The sequence below is a fragment of the Phymastichus coffea genome, unplaced genomic scaffold (genome assembly GCF_024137745.1).
Source record: "Phymastichus coffea isolate CEN01 unplaced genomic scaffold, Cenicafe_Pcof_1.1 PCOF00011, whole genome shotgun sequence".
In the NCBI taxonomy this organism is placed as follows: Eukaryota; Metazoa; Arthropoda; class Insecta; order Hymenoptera; family Eulophidae; genus Phymastichus; species Phymastichus coffea.
In genome coordinates, this window is record NW_026706822.1 from 5,284,392 (window position 1) to 5,310,322 (window position 25,931).

Below are 25,931 nucleotides of genomic sequence, written 5' to 3' on the forward strand. Positions count from 1 at the left end.
TAAATTAAAAAATGAAAAAAATTAAACGAAATCTAACTTTTCAAATTTCCACGCCATTTCAAACCTCAATCAATCAGAATGCCGGATGTCGGCGACACATTTTATCCACCATTCTTTTAAGATAGGAATAATACATATAGAAGAAAAATTAATAATGTAAAATATTATTCATCTTTCTGGTAAAAATATAACGTGTTTAAAAAACTTCGATTGTGTAGAATACTATTACTTACTTTTGTATAAAATGAAATTTGTGTCGAAAAATAATGATTTCATTAGCCGTTCAATTTATAAATAAATAAAAAAATCCTCGTAGAATATTATTTTTGTTTTTAATAAGAAAATCTTTTAAACGTAAAAAATTTTTAAACATAATTGTTATTGGAAAAAACTTACGTAAAATTGAGTTATGTGTAATGAAGATCTCTAGATCCACTATTTCCACTTACCTCTTCCGCTGCGTATCATCACCAAGCCGTGAGAGTCTGTGTCATTTTCTACGCACTCACTCTTGGTAATCTATTTTATTGATGACCTAAGAAATAGGAAAGAGGAGAAAAAGATAAGTAATGATTTAGGAAATAAGCGCGCGTTAGCTGCGCTTTCTTCAGAACGTGTAAAAGAGAAGGAGATAGAAAGAGAGAGATAGAGAGAGAGAGACAGAATATTGGCAGTGAGCAACCGCAAGCAACTACAGCACCAGCTTGCGACAAGTAACTGCAGCGAGCAACAGCGGTTGAAATAAAATCTTTTATAGTATTTTGAAGTTAAAGCACAAATTTTCTTTTTCAGGTAAATAAGAAAACAAAATAAAAAACTTTTAATGTAACCCTTAACTGCCATGTGGGGTAGATTTACCCCAGGCAATCTTTAACAATAAATAAAATTTATTATTTTTTTTTTTCAACAATTTTTTTCAGTGTATATAACATTAAAAATTGTTAACCTAAATATATTTTTTTGTATTAAAAGGTTTGAAATATACTAGAAAAAATTTTCATAACAAACTATCTAAAATTCTCTGATTTATTCGATGTTTTTTGGGCTGGAGTAAATTTACCCCACCGAGCAGTTACGTGGCCAAAATGAGGTGTGCAAGTTAAGGGTTAAAATTAATATCTTTATGCATATCTGAAGAGTTCCAACAATGCATCAATATTTATTTACATTTTTTAAATATATTTTGCATGATATTTTCTAAAGAATACGATCTGTATACAATTTTCGATGTATATTTTGAGATTTTATCGCAATATGGAATGTTCAACATATTTCAAACTAAAATGAATGGTTCGTGCATTAATCTCCTGTAAGATAAATTAATTTTAAGGCTAATAGTCGACGCCGATTTATTTTGAGAAATACACTTATTCCACGATGTGAGCAACTAATATAGGTACTCTATTCAAATTTTAGTACATTCTAGTTTTGATGAAGATATTTCTTTAGATTTCTTAAAATTATTTATTTTTACTTTGGTGTTTAACTTTTCTTGAAGCAGGTAAACGGGTTAACTGAAAATCGCTCTTCGAGCGAGGAGACTCCTGCTGTGTAAATAGCTACAAGCAGAGGCTCTTTAATTACCTGCGTCACAAAAAGATCAGTTAAGCCGTATGCTAAAATGTAGCTATCGTGGTTGATAATTTTTTTTATTTTTAAGTAAAATCAATAAATTCTGAATGGATAAAGAATCATTTTCATAAACTTTTCATACTTATTAACTTAAGTTCATCCAAACCTGGTTAGTCAGCACGATGAAAAACAAAAATAAATTTTAAGTCATAAACCTAATAAAGATTTGTCTATGTGCATTCCAAAAAGGTCAATGAATTAGTGTGCAAAAAATTGACAAGTTTAATTAATAATTTTATCTGGATCAAACGATTATCATTAGTTACTACACCAAAAATATCAAATGCTGTTTTGAAATCATCAAAATCGGACTAAATTAACTAAACATGATTTAAAATTAGTTAATCAGCTCAGCAAGTAAATTCAAAACTAAATTTTAGGTCTCGTTTCCTCGTTCTTTACCTGTCCTCTCCCTCTTTTTTTGATGAAAACTTTCACTTTTTTCTTTATTCGGACATTCTGGCACCATATAACAGAAATTCTTGAACTAATAAAGTTTATACACGGATCTATCATTCTATAAGCGTCTGTATTCGTTAGTGCGAGGCTAATCACTTTTTCGATCTGCATGGATGAATCCAATGTTAACGCCGGAAAACTCTTAAATTTGTTATCTGTATCTAAAAATAAATATGCAAGTTCAGTATTTTAGACAAAGAAATAGATAAGTTATTTCGGATTTTTCACAAAATCAAATAACCATGATGTGCATAAAATTCGCAGAATGAACTTTGCTTCTACACTTATTTGTTGTGCGTATACACCAATCGTATCCTATAGAATTTATTCTATAGAATACGATTAGAATCAAAACAAACATGTCATAATAATGATAAATGAAATTGTCTGTATTTATTTTCATGGTACGAGCGGGGGTCAATAAGTCTTTACAAAATCCAAGAGATGGCGCTCGTCACGCTTAAATTATGTTTTTGGCAAGCAATACTACTAACTAGATATCGTACAAAGTTTCAGCTCGATTCATGAAGTCGTTTTTTTGTGAGCGTTGGTTGAACAAAAAGTTATTGGTTTATTTGAAAAATGGAAAAAACGGAGTTTCGACCGGTGATAAATCATTTTCATTTGAAAGGCCTTAAACAAAAAGGAATCACAGTTGAGTTCAACGCCGTTCATGGCAACTCTGCCCCTGTGTTTAAAACTGTTTGTAACTGGGTAAATGAATTTAAACGCGGCCGTACAACAAAAAAAGATGATCCTTGTTCAGGACGCCCCGTAGAAGTGAGTACGCCCGAATTGATCAACAAAATCCACGATATGGTGTTGAGTGTTAGAACATTCAAATTGCTAGAATTGGTTGAGGTCACAGGGGTATCAAAGGATACAATCATTTCAATTTTGCATGAAAAAATGGGGATGAAAAAAATACCAGCAAGGTGGGTGCCGCGTTTGCTCACTGCTGAAAACAAACAAACCCGCGAGGTCACCTCTAAGGCTTTTTTGGCACGCATACGTCGTAATCCGGAAGACTTTTAGTGTCGTCTCGTCACTGCAGATGAAACATGGGTACACCACTACACTCCTGAAACCAAAGAACAATCCAATCAATGGATTACAGCAGGAGAACCAGCTCCAAAGAAGGCAAAGCCAGTATAGTCAGCTGGTAAGATTATGGCCACGGTTTTCTGGGATGCGTATGGAATCATCTACATGGACGACTTAGAAAAGGGCCGGACGATCACTGGACAATATTATGGGTCATTATTAGGTTAGCTGAAAGAAAAAATCAGAAAAAATGCCTCTTTCTGCAAGACAATGCTCGAGTTCACACGTGTGCAGTTTCGACGGCAAAAATTAACGATTTAAAATTCGAATTAATTGACCATCCACCATTTTCGCCTGATTTGGTTCCCAATGACTTTTTCTTATTTCCTAACCTCAAAAAATGGCTTGCCGGACAACGATTCACGTCGAATGAAAAAATCATCACCGAAACAAATGCCTATTTTGAGGGTTTTTAGAAATCATATTTTTCTGATGGCTTAAAAAAACTGGAAGGCCGATTAATAAAATGTATCGACCTTCAAGGAGATTATGTTGAAAAATAAAAAAAAATTGCATACGCAAAACTTTTTTGTCCTTCTTTTTGTAGAGACGTAACCGATGACAATATTCCCGTAAACGATGACAATATTCAAATGGTACGAAAATAATTTGTTTTAGTCTTTTTTCAATTTTTGGAAATACCATAAAAAATACGAAATTACGTAACACGAGGAAAAGGGAGGAGACTTTATAAGCTGAACATCAAGAAAAATATATTTGATTTCCTTCCATTAAAGACATTTTACCCTTATCAGATCTACTAACTTAAAAATTTCAATATTTAAAATTTTTTTGATTCAATGTTGATCAATCTTTGAGGTCACTAATTCCCTGGCAGAATCCAGGCCAGATAGTACCAAACTAACCATTGTATAACTGTCAAAACGGTAAAAAATTTACTCGAGTTTTTTTTTTGGGAGATTCCAATCATTTATGCGAAATTATTTTAACAAATTAAAAAAAACTAATAATATCAATCGATGTTATATAAAAACAACACATCGAAACCCTCTATACCATTTTTCTATAAAATTCTATTTTGTTAGTGCATTGTCGTTATAAACAATGACATCCCAACTAGCAATGTTGTACTTTGTTTTACCCTAAGCTAAATATACGTTATATAGCATCAAACTAACTATTGGTGGACCACTCTTCACACGAAAAAAACCATGTTTTATTTTTTTGCTATTCTAATTGTTTATGCGAAATTATTTAAATAAACTATAAAAAAACTTTGCAGTTTCAAAAACTGATCATACCAATCGATCCTACGCGAAAAAATACGTAGAAAACCATCTTGGATCTTTCTTATACGAGGTGTGTTCAAAAAGTAAGGTGACTTCAAATTTCACGGGCAACGTACTTTCGATTATCGATTTTTTTGTTTTGTTATGTTGGTACACTCTTCCCGAACATCTGTACCAATTTTCATGTGTATAGCATTTTTTGTTTGTAAAAAAAATATTTACAAGTGGTACAAACTCTTCCAAGATAGCCGGGAAGATGCCAATGACGAGCCTCGCTCTGGACGCCCAAGCACGTCAACAACTGATGAAAACGTTCAAGCAGTGAAGAAAATTGTTCTGAAAAATCGTCGAATCACTATCAGAGAAGATGCTGAGGATGTTGGTATATCGCTTGGCTCGTGCCATGAAATTTTATCTAACGTTTTGGGCATGAGACGTGTGTCAGCGAAGTTTGTTCCAAAATTGCTAAATTTTGACTAAAAGAACCGTCGCATGAGCATCGCTCAAGAACTGTTGAATGACGTCAACGACGACCCAGATTTACTCAAAAGGGTCATAACTGGTGACGAATCATGGGTATATGGTTATGATATCGAAACCAAAGTCCAATCGTCCCATTGGAAGAGCCCAGATGAGCCAAGACCGAAAAAAGCACGCCAAGTTCGATCAAATGTCAAAGTTTTACTCATTGTTTTCTTCGATTACCATGGCGTGGTGCATCAGGAGTTCTTACCATATGGACGTACGGTCAACAAACAGTATTATCTTGAAGTTATGCGCCGTTTGCGAGAAGCAATACGAAGAAAACGCCCAGAATTGTGGAAAAACAATTCATGGCTTTTGCATCACGATAATGCCCCTGCTTACTTATCTTTACTTGTGAGAGATTTTATGGCCAAAAACAACACCACAATCATGCCTCAGCCACCATATTCACCGGATTTGGCCCCATGTGACTTTTTCTTGTTCCCAAAACTAAAGAGACCTATGAAAGGACGGAGATTTGCAACGATTGAAGAGATAAACACTGCATCGCTAGAAGAGCTCAAGGCTATACCGAAAAGTGCTTATGAGAAGTGTTTTGAGGATTGGAAAAACCGTTGGCATAAGTGTATTGTATCTGAGGGGGATTACTTTGAAGGGGACAACATAAATATTGATAAATAAATATTTTTTCTTAAAAATACAAAGTCACCTTACTTTATGAACACACCTCGTATACATGTAATCTGTTACTTAAATCTAATCCTAAACGATCGGTTAAAAAAATCATGCCTAAATTTCTTGATTTCCGAATAAAGCTAAATATTTTATTTTCTAACGATACTACATTAACACAATAAAATCTAACAGAAAAATGGTTTAAAAGTTTTCAATGAGTTTTTTCTTGTACAATCGATTCATATGATCAGTTTTTGAATTTGCAAAAATCGTTTTAATTTTTTTAAATAATTTCACATAAACAATTAAAATCTTAAAAAGAAATTACTCGGTTAAATTTTTTCTACATTTTGACAGTGACCTATTGGTTAATTTGGTGCTATTTGGCCTGGATTTTGCTTGGGTAATAATGGGTTAAACAAAGACTATAATCGAATTAATATATGCTTTGTTTATCAATAAAAAAACAAATACTTTTTCAGAGTTCTTCAGCAAGTGAATTTCAAAGAAAAATTTTCATCGTTACCTGAATATAAACCAGAAGACAATCGTAGCCCTAGCGTAATATATTCAAACACGTCACCTCAAGTAAGCAGTTCATCAAGATGTCTCCAAATTTATAAGAAAAAAGTACTCTCAACTCCTCTACAATTATCAGGTAATTAGAAATATTAGTAAAGTTTTCTTAATAATACGTATATTAGTATTGTTACGTCTTGGGCGATAGCTACCAGTTAAAATCTAATATTTAAAACGTACCAATATGAAATCTAGTGGGTAAAGCTCACTTATTTTTCACGGTTATATTTTAGCTATAGTATAAAAAGGAGGAAGTAGAAAGATAAATGAATAAGTGCTACAATACCTGCATGCCCACTGGTCACACCCAGAATTTCCTCTATTTAGCTAAGAAGCCTCTCCTACGTTACCATCTTTGCTGTCGACTGTTAGGCAACCTTGTGCACTCTTGACTTAGCCATCTCTTAAGCTTGTTAAGCTTTCTACTGCTCAGCACCCACCATCATAGAAACCACAGCAAATTTCAAATTCTCTACCTACAATACATTAAGAAAATGACCCTATGAATGAAGCGCCGGCTTACTTCCATGCAGAAGATCAACTGAATGCACAAAGACACGATCAAATTTGTGGATTTTTGGCATAGGCTGCAACTGATACGTATGCATGTAATGCTCATTTCACAATTACCGACGAACCGGAGCTTCTTGTGTATGGCCTGCCCCTGGATATAATGGCACACTTTACCAGGTTACCATAGCCGTTCTTAGAGTTTTGATAAGTTTTTTCTTAGTGGTCACGATGATTTGCCATAAATATTACAATACTGTAGATGAAATCAACCAAAGTTACAGCAACAACAACACTATGACTAGCACAATTGAATGCACTTGCAAACACAAATTCCGCTTTTAGCTCATTTCTGTTTTTAGTGGAATCACCCTTCATCAGAGATCACATCATACGGTTTTGAGGCCGTTGTAAAGATTTTACTGTTCAGAGCATCTTCGGCTGTGATGTAAACACATGTGTCTATGTCAGACCTATATGGCCTAAACCAGTCTTTCACATACTTGTGAATGCTAGGAACGTGAGCGCTGACCTCGGGTATAACTGGCCGCTCGTAAAAAATACCGGGGTTTTTTGTAAGCAAACAATCTGTCTGAACTTATTCCCATTGTCTCCAAAACTGACCTTCATAAGCTTCCACCTATTACTGCTCACCTTTTCTTCCATTCAACTAGGCAGGCGTAAGCTCTCCATGCTCTAAAACCGTCAATTCACGGAAACAACTTAAATAAAATTAATTCTTCTTCCAACAGTTGTCACAATCAAAGTTCAACGGCGCACTTATCTCTGCATTCATCTGGACTTTTGCTATGACTAATACAAATAAATACTATTTAAACGTCAGAACCACACAAAGTCACACTTTCAATAGTACATATCAACATAAATGGACTGAACAACACATCTCACTCTGCCCTTTTCGAAGCTCAGACTCTCATTAAAACCTACGACGTTATAGTCATCACGGAAACTAAGCTTAATAAAAACCTTTCCGACTCTCCCCACCTCGTTCTTCAAAACTACAAGTTTTTCGATTAGATCGCGGAAGCAGATCCGAAGTATTATAATATTCCGGAATTTTTGATAGTAAAAATAAAATATCATGATTTCAATCTTTTATTTGCTGTGTTTATCGTCGTCTTGAAGTTAGTATTCCAACACTTTTCTCTGACTCCATTGCTCCTTTTCTTTTATTATACATCGATGTAGTTATCAGTGGCAATTTTAATTCTCATATCATTACTGAACTTCTGCAAGCTCACTCTCTGTGTGACCTAATCCGACATAAATGCCCTGAAAATAGCCTTCCTTGAACCAATACATCCTATCGTAAGTTAATGGCTCCGTTACTCACACTACTCTTAACCTTTTAATAGTAAACCATACTACATCTATACAAAGTTTTCCATAATCTCTCTCCTTTCGGCCCATTTCATGACTTAATAGAATTTTCTGTTGCTTTCTCTGCTCCCTGTGAAACATTAAAAACTCTTTTTTCGCAGTTGTTTCATGAAATTGAAAATACTGCCTTAAACGAACTGATCATGCAAAAGTTCTCTCAACATCATAACTATGTTTCCTTCTCTAATATTTCTTCACCCTGAGTTGACACCATAGAACACATTTTTTCCTCAGCAGCCTTCGAAACGCTGGACGAGCTTGCATCTATACGTTTAATAAATATCTTTCCCAAGAGATACGAGGGTTGCTATTTATATTTTAAACCTTAGCATACCAAGTGTTTACAGGCACCATCTGATGTTTCCAATTAAAAGTTTGACCTTTTCAACCATAACCTTCTCCTGAACATTTTGTCATTTAAGTATAGCTTGTATTGTCTACAACGACTTGTGAATTTTGTCTCAGTGAAAAAATGGAATTAACTCGTGAACATTTTCATGCGATGATTTTTTACGACTTTCAACGTGGCTTATCAAGACAAGAGTGCATTGATCAACTTACTTCATGCATGACATGCATCCGCCGTATAGCATTGATTTGGCACCTAATGACTTCTTTTTTTATTATCGCACATCAAAAATAAATTGCGTGATCAACGTTTTTCGACATCTGAAGAAGCCGTTGATGCATTCAAAAATCATGTTTTGGAGGTACCTTCATCGGAGTGGAAAAAGTGTTACGAAAATTGGTTCGAGCGCATGCAAAAGTGTATTGATCATCATAGAAAATACTTCGAAAAACAGTAAAGCTATTTTCAATAATAAATTACTGTCTTTTCATTATCAAGTTCAAAATACAAATAGTAACCCTCGTAGCCATAGATCTCAGAATAAATTTGCTGTCATATGCGTTCAAAAGATGACGTATTTAAGCGCGCCATGGACACTGGAACCCTGCTGCATTTTTTCACTATAAAATATTCAAAAATCAATCTCCAATCAAATTGACACTGCTAAAAATAACAATATATCCTCTAAACTTCAACATGTAAAACAATCTAAATCAAAATGACGTACACTAGATAGATTGCTAACAAACTCCTATCTTCCCTACTTTTATTTTTCTCCGCTGACACTCTAAGTAACGACTATGCACAAGTTGCGAATCGGTTTCCACCCATAACGCAAGAAAAGTTTGACGACATTTACATTTTCTCCCTCCTAATATATTTTTTATTGTCACCTTTCTACCTGCAAAATGTTATTTAAGAGAAGTCCAACATTAAATCATTGATCTCCACTATCCTGCTTCAAGAACTAAATCTTGGAAGCACTCTGCTGCTATAAATGTCATAAAAAATCTTCTCAACTATCACTCTGTCACTGATTTCATAGCTAAAAGGATACAGGAACTCAAAGACTGGCTTTTTTTCCCTTTTTAAAGTACTTGAACTTCAACAATTCTATACCCAAATAGACACAGAGAAACTCACCAACTGCTTTCTTTCTCTTGCCATCTGTCCCTATCCCTTTTAACGTCAGTACTTTTCCTCTGCCACAGAATATCTTCAAATCCCAGGTCACTACGTCAAATATAATATTCCTCTTTTTAATCGATCTCTATGACAATATCACCTTCTTATTAAATTATTATCAATTACCTTCATGCATTCCCAGCTTCTACTCCCCACCTTCCTTCAATTTCTACTCCTACCAAAAATGTTATCCCGTGATCAAATTTCTGGACTCGTTAAATCCTTCTTTGAGAGTTTTGTCAGTCAAGAGTACCTATAACGAAGACAAGAATTTCGTAAAATTCATCGACTTACAGGCCATTGTAGAGTGCTAGTTTTTAAGTTAATTTTAATGTATGCTCGCAAGCTTCCCTTTCTTAATAATTGTGTCTATACCTAATTTTCTTCTCTAATAATGCTGCAAGAGTTGTTAGCCTCCGTGCGCCTTGGGCTGAACTCTGCGAAATTATTTATGACTTCTGTCTCGGTACAGAATGCTTCGGCAAGGAGAAGGTGACAGAAATAAATCTAATGTCAATTAAATTACATAAGGCGATCCCTTTTTATTACGCCTTCAAACACAAATATGCTTAAATACTATGTTACAGCGACACATGGGCAGGCGCATTCATTCAGCCTGAACCGCGACAAATTTCAGCGGAATATGTGAGCGAATTCGCTCAGTATGCGCGTTATTCTAAATGTAACTTTTTGTGGCCGTGTAGACGAGTGAAAGTTTGTGCAAGAGAAAAAGATAACTGCTTATGAGAGCGAAGCACCAAGTGCCGTTGACTCGTTGGTGGAAAGGCGACGTCGGTGAAAGCAAAGTCCCGCTGGCAGAGGCATCCGCGTGATGACCTGCATCGGCGTGAGGCCAGCCGCAACGCTGTCCATGCTCCTTGGGCATGGAATGGCTGCATCCTTCGTTAGCCTTAGTCAGATGAGGTAGTCTCAGGTGCTGGCGTTGATAATCTAACTGGGCTTTGGGGTTGTTTCTACCTTCCAATCGGTTGCTCAGCTCGTAAAGGAACTTTTGTTGACCGCAGTTATCTATAAGGCAGCAGTTCTAAATTTCTGCCGTCTTTTCTTCGCACTTTTTTCTTTTTGTCTTCACGCGCCGCCCTCTCTCCCCTTTCCTTCCAAAATCTTCGTCGCTATCCCTATTGCTCTCTCTCTAGCTCTTCTCGTTTTCACCCATGGCGTCACTACGCCGGCCGCAACGCTTCCTTCTCCTGGGTTTGTAACGACACGGGCATGTACTCTTTGTCATCGCATATGCTCGGTCGCTGCGTTCTCGAGAGGAGAGTGCCACACAGAGGGCCAGCGAACACGCTGTAGCCCTGTAACAATGCTAACATTGCAATATGGCACATTTGTTTTGATGAAGATAAGCTTGAATTTTAATTTATATTACTTTTATTTATTAATTGAATTAAATTAATTCAAATTGAACTTCCTCTATGTTATGCGATTAATATTTTATAGTCATTACAAAAGTTGATTTATTGATCTAATTGTTTAGCTAAATGCTATTGTTATTATTATTATTGTATTATTTAAAATATGTTTAAATAAACTTTCTATCTCCCTCTCTCGCTCGTCGTCACACAACCAATAAGTGCCACCGCTTGTCGTTGTTTGAGTTATTTCGGAAGCCCAGAACTCTCGACCAAAAAATTTTTTGTGTTGTTTACGCTAAAAGATGAAATAAAGACCATATCTTTTTAGATTATTTCATACCACGTTTTATGTTCACCCGTTAACAGATCGCACTAATTCACGCTCGCAGTTAAAAATCTCAACTAATCTAATTTGTCTCTCGTCTTGCTTTGTGCTTCGTGCTTTTGTACTCCTTTTCAGTCACGCGAAAAGTGTATCAATAGCACTAAGCTTATCAGGAGCAGATCAAGATAGTCGTTAGCCTACCCGTTAACTAGGGACGAAAATTCTTTAATGGCGTTAAATAACACAGGCCGACAAAAAATTTTACCGAGAACCCGAGTATAGTTTTCCGAAGGTTTTTTGCGCGCTGAATCCGAATCCGAGGTCAGAATTACTCTGGTGGCTCCGGTTTTCGAGATATCCTAACCTTAAAGTGCAAAAAACGCGATTTTTGCCTATATTTGAGGTTATGTAGCAAAGAAAAGAAATTTTTTTTCAAAAAACTGTATACATCAAATTAAAGTATGAGTTTTCTTCTTTCAAATGCCGTTGAGTATGCTCGGATATCTTTTTTTTTCACGAAGTTACACAAATTTGAAATAAAAAGCACTTGGCTAACTTGCTCTACCCAGCGTCATGTGGGTGTGCCTGCTTAGGGGTTGGGAGGGCTGGTTTTAAAGGGTTGAGGAGGTATTTGGGGATGAGGCCTATCTAGATCATATTAGTACGCATACCTGTGATTAGAAAATGAGTTTTTTTATCAAAAAGCAGTTAATTAAACTTGCTCTACCCAGGGTTATGTGGGTGAGCCTGTTTAGGGGTTGGCAGGGGTGGTTTCTACCCGTAAGAGAGCATTTTGTAAATAGAAGCACGATGCTCACAATATTTTTTAGTGTTTTGTCATATTTCCAAGTTTGGTTTAAATTGGTGAGTGGCTCTTTAATATGGTTACTTGTTAGATAGCTTGGGCTGAATGATGTGGTGCTTTTTAAATTCATAAAATTTGAAATTTTCAAATTTGTGTAACTTCGTGAAAAAAAAAGATATCCGAGCATACTCAACGGCATTTGAAAGAAGAAAACTCATACTTTAATTTGATGTATACAGTTTTTTGAAAAAAAATTTCTTTTCTTTGCTACATAACCTCAAATATAGGCAAAAATCGCGTTTTTTGCACTTTAAGGTTAGGATATCTCGAAAACCGGAGCCACCAGAGTAATTCTGACCTCGGATTCGGATTCAGCGCGCAAAAAACCTTCGGAAAACTATACTCGGGTTCTTGGTAAAATATTTTTGTCAAATTCTGTCGGCCTGTGTAATTTATTTGTTTTATCCACTGTTACAGAACATTCTTTTGAAAATAACTTTTAAAGATTTTTTAAACTTTGAGAATTAGTTTTTTTAATGATAGCCTATACTGTTATAAGATTTAGAGTAGGTAACTGTATTAAAAGTTGAAATATTCATTTTTGACATTTAACTTATTGAGTCTAACAGGCGGATTTAAAAAAATCTTATAATTTATGGAAAAGTACTTTTTAAATAAGAAAGAACTATTCTATTGTAAAATTTCTTGACTCACTTTACAGTCTACACGTATTGAATAAAATAATAAAATGAGTTCGCTAAAAATAGTTTTCTTTACTTTCATACTCAAAAGCATACAGGATAGTAATATTTTCGAATATGAAATATTGTGACTTTTTTGGACACATATGTTATAACACTGTGTATTAAAAGGCTAAAGTGAAGGACTCTGTACGGCTGGCAACACTTTGGAACAATTACCGCCGTTTTTCTCGCCCTATAGCCGGGTGGATAATTATTGTTCCGATCAGCCCTAATCCGGACACCTATCCTCCATTGATTCTGATAGACCAACCCCGAGAAATCGACTTTACAAATTTTTCATGATACGACGATAAATTATACTGAGAGGAACTGAATAAGAAAGAAATAGCAGACAATGACCGAAAAAAGAAGTTCATACCATGAAAAAGAGAGCACACGCACATGTATGCACATTTGCTATCAAATGTTTTTCGGTACTCACGAAAAATAGCATAAAACGCGAGAAAATCTGGGGATATGCACACATACTCGCTCACACTAGTCGGATAATTATTGTCCGGTGTTCCGGATACCGGTGCACACTAAAAAATTTAGACATAAATTGTTCAAAAATGGCTAGAGATTCAAATTTCGATCAAAATGAATAATTGTTTTCTAAATACTCGTAATCAATTTTGAAAAAACTAGTCAAGGCCAAAATTTGGAAAAATTCTATCGATTTTTTTTATAGTTATACACCACTCGGAAAATTATGAAAAAATCATTAAATGCTATGGTTCTAGGTCAATTTGAAAAATATAAGTTTTGAAAATCAAGGACATTAAAATACCTGTACGGGAAGTACTTGAAGCATAATATTTCATAATTTAATGTCCTTGAGTTTTATTTGGTCACATATCAAAATCATTTGAAGGTCAAATTCAAAAAACAAATACTTGTATTTTTATATTGTGAATTTCATTAAAATAACATTTTGTCCTGATAACGGTATTTTCCATTAAGTTTTATTTCGTAGGTCATGTAAATTAGCTCATTTTGACCATTTAAATTTGGTAGTGTTCAATATACAGTTAAAAAATTTAATCCATTAATACCGAAGAATGCTGATTTTTACATAGATCTTTGAGCTCCAAACTTTATAAGAAAAACCGAGTAAATATTTATCACAATAGCATATCTAACTATTTTCTGGCATGTTTTTTCGATTTTCGAGGTCAAATTTGTATTTCGGAAATCCTGAAAACGAAATGTAGCGGATTCAAAGAAAAAAATGAAAAAAAAAACGGAAATTTTTTTTTTTTCAAAATTTTTTTCGAAATGTGTTACGTGACGAACCATAAAGTTCATCTATTTCTGACACTTCATTTGAAATTAAAATGTTGTGTGTTTATTGTATTAATATTTGTTACGTGACGGACCATTTTATTTTTTTTTTTTGCAATTGTATGGTTGATTAGAATCTCGCTTTCGGCAGTCCCACACACTCGTGTGCGTGCCTTGGCGGGAATGAGTGGGAGACTGAGATGAGATGCTGCTGCAGTATGCTGCTACAGCATGCTACACTCAGCGTCTTAGTCTAAGTAATATGAAACAATTAAAACGCATACACTAGAGAGAGATGGAGTGTGAGAAATGAGAGAGGGAAGTAAAGATATATAGATAAATGGTGAGAACGAGGGGCTGGAATTCAGTTAGTAGCAAGCGCCTGAATAAGTTGGCTGCGCATCTCTCACTATTGGAAATAATTAATCTCTGCAAGAGTCAGTTTAAGTCAAAGTATTAGTAAAATTTACATTTGTTAAAATATTCAATTCAAATTTATTAAAGATTAATTCAAACGGAACTTGTGTTAAAAAGTAACAAAGTGTATAATTTGTCAAAGTTTGATATATAAAAATATATAATAAAAAGTGCTGAAAGTAACTATTGGAACAGATAGAAATTGATATAAAAGGAGAAATTAATATTAAGGAAATTATTGGAACCCATAGAAATTGAAATTGAACCGTTGTAACCATATAAAAAGGAAGAAAAAACCAAAGGAAAGCTTTGTTTTTATGAATCCCACATTTATAAAAAATATATAAAGGACAAGGTTAGCAAGAGTGAGTATCACCTATATTATTGTCTAAAATAATAGACTCCATGTGGCGCGAGACGTACGCGTTTAATTCTACCTATATATATATCTGCACTTGTTTGTTTTACTTTTTACTGTAATGATAATAATTAAAATAAAATTATAAATACAGTTATACAAGAGTTTATCCATATGTTTTCTCGATTGTAGTTAAACGATTAATCAAATAAATTACGATTGAGAAACCGAAAGTCGGAATTCGAACGCAAGTAAAATTATTATTGACGCGCGAACGGGCCGGGGATAAAATTAAAATACGCATATTTTAATTTTATTACCTGAAGGGGGTTATTTAAATTATTCCACCATCATTATCATTATTATTATTATTATTATCTTCTCATATATCATATATTATTTTATCTTAATTTTGTATAATATCTAGGATAATTTATACTTAATTATAATTGCGACTGAATATTTATTTGTTTGATTTGCGATTTTGTGCTTTCGTAAAAATTTTTATTTTGAATATTTCGTGCTGTGTGAAACGTGATACGGGTGAGTAAGGTGCTCATTTCCAAGCAGGCTAAAGCCACGTCGGAGACGTAGAAAATTATTTTTCTGAATTCACACGATCGAGCGCTTAGGAATTCGGCGGAGTTTTTTTTTTGGCAAGGTCGCGTAAGTGTAATTAAAGCTCTCATTTCTAAGATCGGGTGAATTTTTCTTCCGTTCCCACATTTTCTGCCTACTCGACCGAGTAGTGTCGGCAACGTGATTCTTTTTTAAAAAAAATATTTGAAATTTTTGAAAAATTTGCGCGTTTTTTGTTTCTTTTTGTGAAATAGTCGGATTTTTTTTTATTTTGTGTGTCCGTCGTAATAAAGGATTAATACTTTGTATTATACTATACAATCCTTTTATTAAAATTTTCCTTAATTATTTTTATTTTTATTATTTTTATTTAATAAACAATAGGTATATATCATTAAAAATAATTGGTATTGTGTTAGTAATTATTAAAAGAATTTAGCTTAATAAATAAGAATTTAGTTAGGAATTATTATTAATATTATTTTCTTTATTTGTATTGTCAGCGGAAAATTTTCGTATTGTCGTCCCCGGGTTTTATTTGTTATCTTAAAAAAAGGGACCCTGGACCACAAATAATTTGTAAAACACTGCGGGGAAAGTTTATTGAGACCTTATATGAAAAGAAAACAAGATACAAGCATACACAAGGTTATAAGCGAAATGGAGTCGGCTACCTTACAGTTATTGACTAGTATGACGGCCAGCTTCACCCTACAAAATATAGTGCAAGGAAGTGCAGAATTTTATGGAAAAAATGTCCCGCTTAAGGACTTCATCCAGGATATTCGTAACGGAAGGGCATTGATATCAGACGGACAGGATCAGAATTTTGTTCATTTAATAATTGCTAAATTACGAGGACCCGCACGCGATTGCATTTATGGAAAATCTATTAAGGCCGTCGATGATTTAATCAGAATTTTAAAGGAACGGTTCGCACCTTACAAGGACTTTGTATATTTCGATTCCAAAATCCATAGTCTGTGTATGAAGCAAGCAGACACTGTTGGTGACTTTCATGACAGGATTAACATTCTGTTGAACTGCGCACAGAATGCGCTGAAAGAAGCGCTCGGAGAAGACTACACCGAGACAATGATGACTTCAATGCGCAACTCGACCATTAAGACTTTCATAGATGGACTGCCAAAAGAAATTGGAGATTTAATAGATATTAAACAGCCCAGAACCTTGGAGGATGCCTATAAGCAAGCATTACGTATAGAAACGAGAAATAAATCAAGGATAAGGCATGGGGAGTCGAATCCTAATAAATGAACAAATTTATTGCGCAGTCTCAATGTCAACTTCGTACAAGATCAGCAAAATGATCAAGAAAAACAATTTGAAGATGAATGGGATTAATTACCCGCAGAAATCCAACAATTGCTTGTACAGAGAAATAATGGACAGCAACCGTATACAAATAACCAGAATAACCAAGAACAACAGCAGAATCGACCTCAAGGGCACAGGCCGTACCAAAATAGGAACTGGAAGCCTCGTTATAAAAATTACCAAGACAATGGACCGCATGTGCAGGGCGGTTATATAACCCAGATGCGGACTCGTATCATCATCCCTCTGGAAAACGCTATGGAACAATAGCCTACGACCAGCAGCAAAAAGGCAAGCTTAGACCCAATCCGAAGTACCAGCAACAGAATAACACGGGTAACTTAAACTCAGATGGGGCTCGCCCAGCAACGAATGGAGCGGGCCCTTGTCAGGCGTGGCGCTAGAATCAAGACAAGATCCAACATCAAGTCATCCAGTTACCTCGAATTGGGGACTTGGCGCAGGAAATAATCAAATCAATGCGCCGACGAGAGTAAGGTTTCGTATACCAGAAACCTGCAGAAAGTGAACCATGTTTATGGTTGATAACGGATCAGCCGTGAACTTAATCAAGTTTAGTGTACTAAATTGGACCACGAGGATTGATCCGAGGAAGGTTACTACCTTGAGTGGTGTTACGGCACACACCTTTCCGACCATAGGTACGGCAATACTAATCATAAATGGAAAATCTACGAAATTCCACATAGTATGGAATAATTTTCCTATTGAAGAGGGCGGAATGTTAGGCAGAGATTACTTAATTGATACCAACGCTGTAATTTCGTATTATCATACAGCCTAATGATGAATAGCGATGTAATTAACCTGGTACCGTTTTTACCGAATAATGTTCCCATTGACCCGCTACAAGATGATCTGATACAAACTATGAGTATCAGAAATCATGAGGATGAGATATTGGATATTGAAACTGCAGCGGACCTAGATCGAGGAGTAGAACGACTGGCTTGTAAAGGAAATGCAAATATAAGACTACAGCTAGCAAAAAGGGACTGCCGGTCGGCACGGTACGATTCGTACATTAGCGTCAAGGACTCGTCAAGTTATACAGATTAACCTGCTGAAAAGTGCGCTCACAGAAAGGTATCTACCTAGAATAAACGTGGCCGACGATAAAGTAAAAGTGTTTCTTGGGGAAGGCATAGTCATTAATGATCATGAGACCTGTAAGATTATGGCTATCAATACCCATGATGATCAATAACAATAGAAGTGGACCCGAAGGAAATTATTCCATTTGAATATTATAAATCAGAATTTTCTAGTGACACAAATTCAGACAAAGGTAGCCTTCAGGAACCACAGACTATGGATCAATCCAAGAAACGATAAGAGCAGTTGTTGCAATTGATAAAAACAGGACACCATAGCTCATTATTAAATAAAAATTAATAAGAATTAAATAAAAAGACCATTGGTGACGCCTACCCTTTACCTAATATTGCTGACATTCTAGATCAGTTGGGAGGTTCGATGTACTTTTTAACGTTCGATTTAATCAGTGGATTTCAACAAATTCCCTTAAGGGTTGAGGACAGGGAGAAGACGGCATTTTCGACCTTTGATGGACATTTTCATTATATCAGAATACCGGAAGGACTAATGAATGCGCCAGCGACCTTTCAACAAATGATGAATGCGTTGTTGCGAGGACTATTGAATGTAGAAATGTTAGTGTACCTGGACGACGTGATAGCTTACGCTAAGAATTTACACGATCATGAAGTTAAAGTAGGGAAATTATTTGAAAGACGAGATTGAGGTTTTGACTCGTGGAAGAGAGTGGACGTGTCTTGGCTGTGAGTGCGAGTTTTGGTGAGAAAGTTAGAGAGGAAAAGTGTTTGAGGAAAGCGATAGAGGTGAAAAGAGTGTGGAGGCGGAAGAGAAGTGGAGTAGAGAGAGAGAGGAATAAAGAAAAAAATAAAAGTTGAGGTTAAGAGAGAAAATCAGAAAGCGGGAAAGGCAGGCAGAGAGGAGGTGCGGTAAGAAATAAAGGCAGAGACAGAAAAGGTAAGACAGGGAATAAAGGTGGGATCACGGGTAGATATAGAGAGGAATTAAGGCGTACGGGATAGGATGGACAGATTTGTGACAACAGAAAAATTAAGAGATAAAGGTGGAAGGTTGGATAAGAAAGGCCGAGAGGAGGAAAAGAAGAAAAGAGTAAAGGTGGTGAGGGGGAGAGAGAGCGGGGAGGGGCTGAGGGAGAATAATAGAGGAGAAATGAGAGAGGCAAAGAGATGCAAGAGTGAGAGCGAGGGAAGCGAGATGGATGGGGAGAGGGGAGAAGGATTGGACAACACGATAAGAGAAGTGGAAAAAAGTAGTGGTGCAGAAGATATAATGGAAAAGATACGGACAGATATAAGGGAATTAAGAGAGGTATGGCAGGAGGAAAGGAAAGAATGGACAGAAACGTTTAAAGAAATAATGGGAAAAATGGAAAGAATGGAGGCAGAAGGGAAAAAAAGAGAAGAAAGATGGGAGAAGGAAATAGGAAAAATTAGGAACGAACAAGAGAAAGAGAGAGAGAAGAACGAAAGAAAGAGACGAAAGAAGAAAGGGATAAAGCAGAACGTAGAGAAAAGAAACTGCAGGAAAAATGGGGAGAGAGGATGGACCAGTTGGAAGAGGAGTGCGTGAAACTAAAAGAAAGCATAGAAGGAGGAAACAAGAAGCAAAGAGGAACAGAAGTAGGCAATAAGGAAGAATTAGAGCATATGAGAGAAAAAATGGATAGAGAAAGTAGGATAAACAATATAATAGTGACAGACTTAGAGGGTGAATTAAGATGGGAAAAGAAGGGAGAGGCAGAGGTCTGGTTAAGTGAGGTACTAGAAATGAAAGGGGAGATAGTGAATCTGAGAAGAATAGGAGGAACAGCGGAGGGGGATGATTGGAGAGAAAGAAGAAAAAACATGTGGCAAATTAGATGCTCTTCATGGGAACAAAAAGAAGGAATTATGAAGAAGAAAAAGAATCTGGCACAGAAAAAGATATACATAGATCAGGATTGGACGTGGAAGCAGAGAAGGATAAGAGAGGAAGTAAGAAGGAAAGCGAAAGAAATAAAAAGTAAAGGTAAAGAGGTAAAGATGTGGCATAACGGGGTGAAGTCAGAGGAAGAAGAATGGTGGTGGAGCGAGAGAGAGGGGAAAATGGTAGGAAAGGCGGTGGAAGGGTTTCGAAAACAATAGGGATAAAAGAGAGAGAGAGGAGAGAAAGGAGAGAGAGGGGAGAAAGGCAGTAAAAATACTATTCTGGAACGTGGCGGGGGTGAGGAGCATGGAGGAAGACGACTGGGAATATGTTCGACATAATAGGGCTAACGGAAAACCTGGGTGAAGAGGTAAGGGGCAAAAACTGGTGTGGAGAAGCAACTGAAAGGGTACAGCATAGAGTGGAGGGACTCAAGAAGGGAAGGCAGAAGGGGGAGAGAAATAGGGGGAGGAATAATGGCGGTAAGAGAGAGGAAAGGGGTGAGTAAGGTTGAATGGAAGAAAGAAAAGACAAGTGAGGTAATAGTAGGAGAAATAAAGATCGGAGGGAGGGAATACATGATAGCATCGGGGTATATGCAACATGAGAAGAAGGAAAACTATGAATTCCTAAGTGAAGAGATAGAGGAGGACAGAGGAAAAACAATAATTATAGGAGGAGACTTCAACGCAAGAACAGGAAACGAAGGAAGGGAATGGGAGACAGAAGAAAACCTAGAAGAAATAAAGTCCAAGGATAAAGTGTTAAACGCAGAGGGAGAAGAAATGATAAAATGGCTAGGAGAAATGGGCTTAGTGATAACGAATGGGAGAAAAGAAGGAGATGAAGAGGGAGAAATAACATGTAGGAGCGAGAGGAATGTCAACGATAGACTATGTAGTAGGTAACGAGGAAGGTGATGAGGCGATAAAAAGGGTTCAAATAAAGGAGAGGGTGAAGTCGGACCACTTACCAATAGATGTGTAATTGGGAGACAAAATAGCGGAAGAAAGAAAAGAAGAGGAAGAAAGAATGATAAACGACTGGAGCGAAGAAAGTATAAGGGAGTATCAGAGTTGGATAGACGCAATAGAGGGAACAAAAAATAGAAAGATATAAAAAATAGAGTGAAGAACGTAGTTGTAAAAAAGAAGATAAGAAAAAAAAAAGGATCAAAAAAAAGCTGGTGGAGAAAAGAGTGTAAGGCAAAAAGGGATAGAGTGATGGCACAGTTAAATAAGGTAAGAAAAGGGGAAGGAGACAGAGGCAAATACTTAGAAGCAAAGAGAGAATACAGAGAGGAAATAAGAAAAGCAAAAGAAGATGAAGGGAAAAGAGTGGTAGAAGAAATAAGAAAAGATAAGACGAGAAGAAAATTTTGGGATAAAGTGAATGGCAATAGGAAGAAAAGAATTCGATTAGATGAAAATATAGGAAAAGAAGAATGGATAAAGCACTTCAAGGAACAATTGGGAGAGAAAGAAAAGGAAGAAAGCAAAGGGGAAGAAACCGAAGACAGCGAAGGAGAGGAAGGTGAAGAAATTAAAGAAAGAGAAGTAAAAGAGATAATAAGAAAAATGAAAAAGAAAAAGGTGACAGGAGAAGATGGTATAGCAAATGAAGCGTGGGTGGAATGCACGGAAGGCTTGATAAAAGACATGACAAAATGCTTAAACGGAATATGGATTGGAGAAGGATATCCGGAAGAATGGAGGAAGGGAATAATAGTACCTATATATAAGAAAGGGAGGAAAGAAGAAATAGGAAACTATAGAGGAATAATGCTGATGGATACGGGATATAAGATATAAAATATATGCGGAAATACTGAGGAAGAAGCTGGAAAGAGAACTAGAAGCTAAAGAAACGCTAAGCGATACGCAGATGGGATTTAGGAAGAAAAGAGGAACAACGGACGTAATATATATATATTAAAAACAATAATAGGAAAGGAAATAAGGGAAAAGGAGGAAAACTGTTTGTTTTCTTTGCCGACATGAAGGCCGCTTTTGACAAGATAAAGAGGAAGAAAATATGGGAAACAATGAAAGAGAAAGGGATAAATAGAAAAATTAGGAAAGGAATAGAAGAAATATACAAGAAAACAGGGAGTAAGGTAAAAGTTGGAGGAGAAATAATTGGGGAGTTTGAGACTTACAAAGGCGTAAGGCAACGGTGCCCTTTGAGCACCACGCTATTTAATCGTGCCTTCACCGACCTGGAAGTGAAGATGAAGCAGGTGCAGGAAGGAGGGGTAGTGATAGGAAGGAAGAAAATATGGACATCAGGATATGCAGATGATATAGTGATGATGGCAAAGAGCAAAAGTGGAATGAAAGCAATGCTGAAAAAATAAAAAATATACCTGGAAGAAAGGGGATTAGAGTTAAATGTAGGAAAATCAAAGATGATGAAATGCAGGAGAAGAGGAGGAAGGGGGAAGGAAGAAGAATTCGAATGGGAAGGTGAGAAGATAGAGATGGTGAAAGAGCACAACTACTTGGGATATGTGATAAGCAGAAATAACGGAAATAAAAAGCAGATAAAAAGGTAGAAGGGAAAATAAATATGGGACTCGGAAGGCTATGGGGGCTAGGAGAAAAGCTATTTAGAGAAAACTGGGAGCTAAGGATGAACCTGTTCGATGCTCTGGTGAAAAGCGTGTTTATGTATGGAGCAGAAATCTGGGGATGAAAGAGATATGAGGAAATAGAGAGACTACAACTAAAATACATAAAGTGGGTATTAGGATTAGATAGAAACACGCCAAGTTATCTAATACGATGGGAAACAGGAAGACAAGTAATGAAAGAAACAGCATTAGAAAGAGCAATGAAGTATGAAAACAAAATAAGAGAAGAAAGAGATGGCTCAATAAAAAAAGAAGCATGGAGGGAATTAAAGAAAAGGGAAAGAAATGAAAAAGATAAAAAGGGTTAGAAGGAGGAGAGAGGAAAGGCTGGAAAAAAGTAAAATATACAGAGAGAGGGAAGAGGGAGATGAAATGAGGGAAGAGTTTTGGGAAGAAATAAGAGATGAGCTACGGAAAAAAGATGAAAAAGAACTAGAAGAAAAACTAGAAAAATCAAGATACATAAACGAGTGGAAAGAGCTGAAAGAAGAAATGAAAAGGTATAGGTTAAAGGAAATTCAAGGAGAGGGAAGAATAAAAGGCCTGCAAATAAGGGAAAGGTTTAGGTTAGGTAATGAAACGAGAGGAAGCAGGTATTGGGAAAAAGAAGAAAATGAGAGATGCAGAATGTGTATGAAAGAGGAAGAAAATTGGAAGCACATGGTAGAAAAATGTGAAAAAAGCAGAAAGGAAGGGGAAGAATGGGAAAAAATAATAATAGGAAGCAAAGAAAAGATAGCGTGGATGATGGAGATAAAATGGAAAAGAAGAAAAAAGGAAGAGAAGAAAGAAAAAGAAAAGCAAGAAGACGAAGCTGCAAGACCCTAAGGAGAGACGGAAACAGAAGACAGAGAAGCAAGACTCGTAGACACATCTACACACATACATACACACACATACACACAAAACACGAACATACGTGCCAACATAAACATACACATGCACACACACATACAAGACACAAGTAACAGCAACTACACAAGCGAGAGGAAGCAGGTATTGGAGGATGGAGCAAAATGGAAAAGAAGAAGAATCGAAGAAGAGAAAGAAAAAGGTAAACTAGAAGACAAAGCATAAGATACTAAGGAAAAATAAGTGAGGTTGAGGAAAGGAAATGCAGAGGAAACAAGAAAAAGGTGTCAAAGCCTTAATAAGGAGAAAGATAGATGAAATGATTAGCAAGAAGGAGAGCAAAAGCAAAGGAAAGGCAAAGGTGAAAAGGCAAAAGAAAGTAATAAAGGAAAAGCTGAAAAGAAAATATGCAAGAAAGAGAAAAAAAAGAGAGGAGCGGAAAAGGCAGATCTTGGAGAGAGAAAGAGAAAGAGAAGATTAATCAGAAGAAAAATGAGAAGAAAAGAGGAACAGACAGGCGCAGAAGACAGGGACACAAGAATTGCAGACACACCTACAAATGCACATATTTATACAACACACACACACACATACACGCACGCGCGCACTCACACACACACAAAACACATACATAATCAACTACACAAACTGGATACGAGACACAAATAGCAATATAAGAAATGTAAACCAAATGTAACATATAAGTTGTAAATAAATAAACTAAACTAAACTAAACTACTTATAATCATAAATAAAAAGAATAAAAAAGCACCGGGCTTTGATAACATTACAGGAACAATGATCAAAAAATTACCCAATACCACAATAATATACTTAACTTTTATCTTTAATGCATGTCTTTGTCTATGTTATTTTTCAATTGAATAGAAAATGGCTGAGATTATTTTAATTCTAAAAACCCGAAAAAGAAACCGAACTGGTAACGCCATACAGACCGATTAGTCTTTTGACCGTAATATGAAAAATTGTTGAAAAAATAATTTTAGCTAGAATTAACCTAATAATAATTAATAGAAACCTTATTCTAGATCATTAATTTGAGTTTAGATGCAACCACTATACAATAGAAGAGGTTAACAGAATAGTGTCAGCTGCAGAAAAATCTATAGAATAAAAAGAATATTGCACTTACATATTCCTAGATGTCGCACAAGCCTTTAATAAAGTTTAGTGTGAAGATCTTTTGCATAAATGAAAGAGACTTTTTCCAGAATATCACTACGAACTATTCAAGCCATATCTTCAAAATAGAGAATTTCAAGTGAAAATAAATAAAATAACATTAAAAAGGAAGAAAATAAAAGCAGAAGTGCCGCAAGGTAAAATATTAGGACTTTGTATTTGTTATTCACTGCTGATTTCCAAACCTTATGACAAACGACACAACCAATCTTATATCACACTCAGAAGCAATAATAGCAACTGCAATAATACAAAATTATATTAGTAATCATCTACAAAACTAGTTAAACATACGGAGAATTAAAGTTAATGCAAGTAAATCAACGCATACAACTTTCACACTGAAAAAAGATACCTGCCTACTTATTAAACTAAACAATAAAATTATTCCAGAAAGTAGTCGTGTAAAGTACTTGAATATTTATATAGACATAAGGCTCACACGGAAAAAGTACATATTTAAAAAACGCAAATAACTGGAATTGAAATGGAGGAAAATGGACTGGTAATTGAACAAAAATCAGAACTCACAATAGAAAATAAAATACTGCTTTACAAATCAATAATCAAATCAATCTAAATCTATGGAATTCAATTATAGGGTGCGGCCTCAAACTCAAATATAGAAATCCTAGAAAGATTTCAATCAAAAGTACTATGAAATATTGTGAGGGCCCCATAGTTCCTGCTAAATGACATCATCTGCAATGATATACAGATATCATTAATAAAAAATAAATTAAAACGTTTTACAAAAAATATAACATCAGATGCAAAACCACCCAAACGTGCAGAGGTTTTCTCGAGGTCTGCAAAGTAGGCCTCTCAAGCGACGATTACTTCCTCATTCGAGTGAAATTTCTGCCCGACGAGTGACTTTTTTAAGTTGAGAAACAAAAAGAAGTCGTACGGGGCGAAATCTGGAAAATACGGTGGATGGGGCAGCAGTTCGTAGCCCAATTCGATCAATTTAACCGTGGTGAGTGTAAAGGTGTAAGCTGGCACATTGTCGTGATGGAAGAGTACTTTTTTCTTTGCCAAATGGAGTCGTTTTCTTTTTTCTTTGGTGTCAAATCGGCCCAATAATTCGACATAGTATTGACCTGTAATCGTTTTGCTCTTCACCAGGTAATGTATGTATTATCATACATCTCGAGTCCCAGAAAACGGTGGCCACTTTTCCGGTCGATGGGGTCGATGGAACAGTTTTCGCCTTCTTCGGAGCAGGTTCACCGGATAAAGTCCAGTGTTTCGACTGTTTCTTGGTCTCCGGTGCATACCAGTGGATCCATGTTTCGTCGACGGTCACGTAACAACGTAAAAACTTATTCAGATTGCGCTTAAACAGAGCCAAACATTGCTCTGAAGTGGTCACTTAGTTGC

General features: G+C 35.8%; 1 protein-coding gene across 3 annotated transcripts in view; it reads left to right on the forward strand.

Annotated features, from left to right (window-relative positions):
- Positions 1 to 25,931, forward strand: part of LOC131672143 (uncharacterized) — a 984,265-nt gene that overhangs the window by 850,628 nt on the left and 107,706 nt on the right. For all 3 annotated transcript variants that reach the window (XM_058949184.1, XM_058949166.1, XM_058949174.1), the window contains one exon: positions 6,089 to 6,264. In XM_058949184.1, the coding sequence (XP_058805167.1) occupies positions 6,089 to 6,264 (176 nt within the window). The remainder of the gene's footprint in view (positions 1 to 6,088; positions 6,265 to 25,931) is intronic.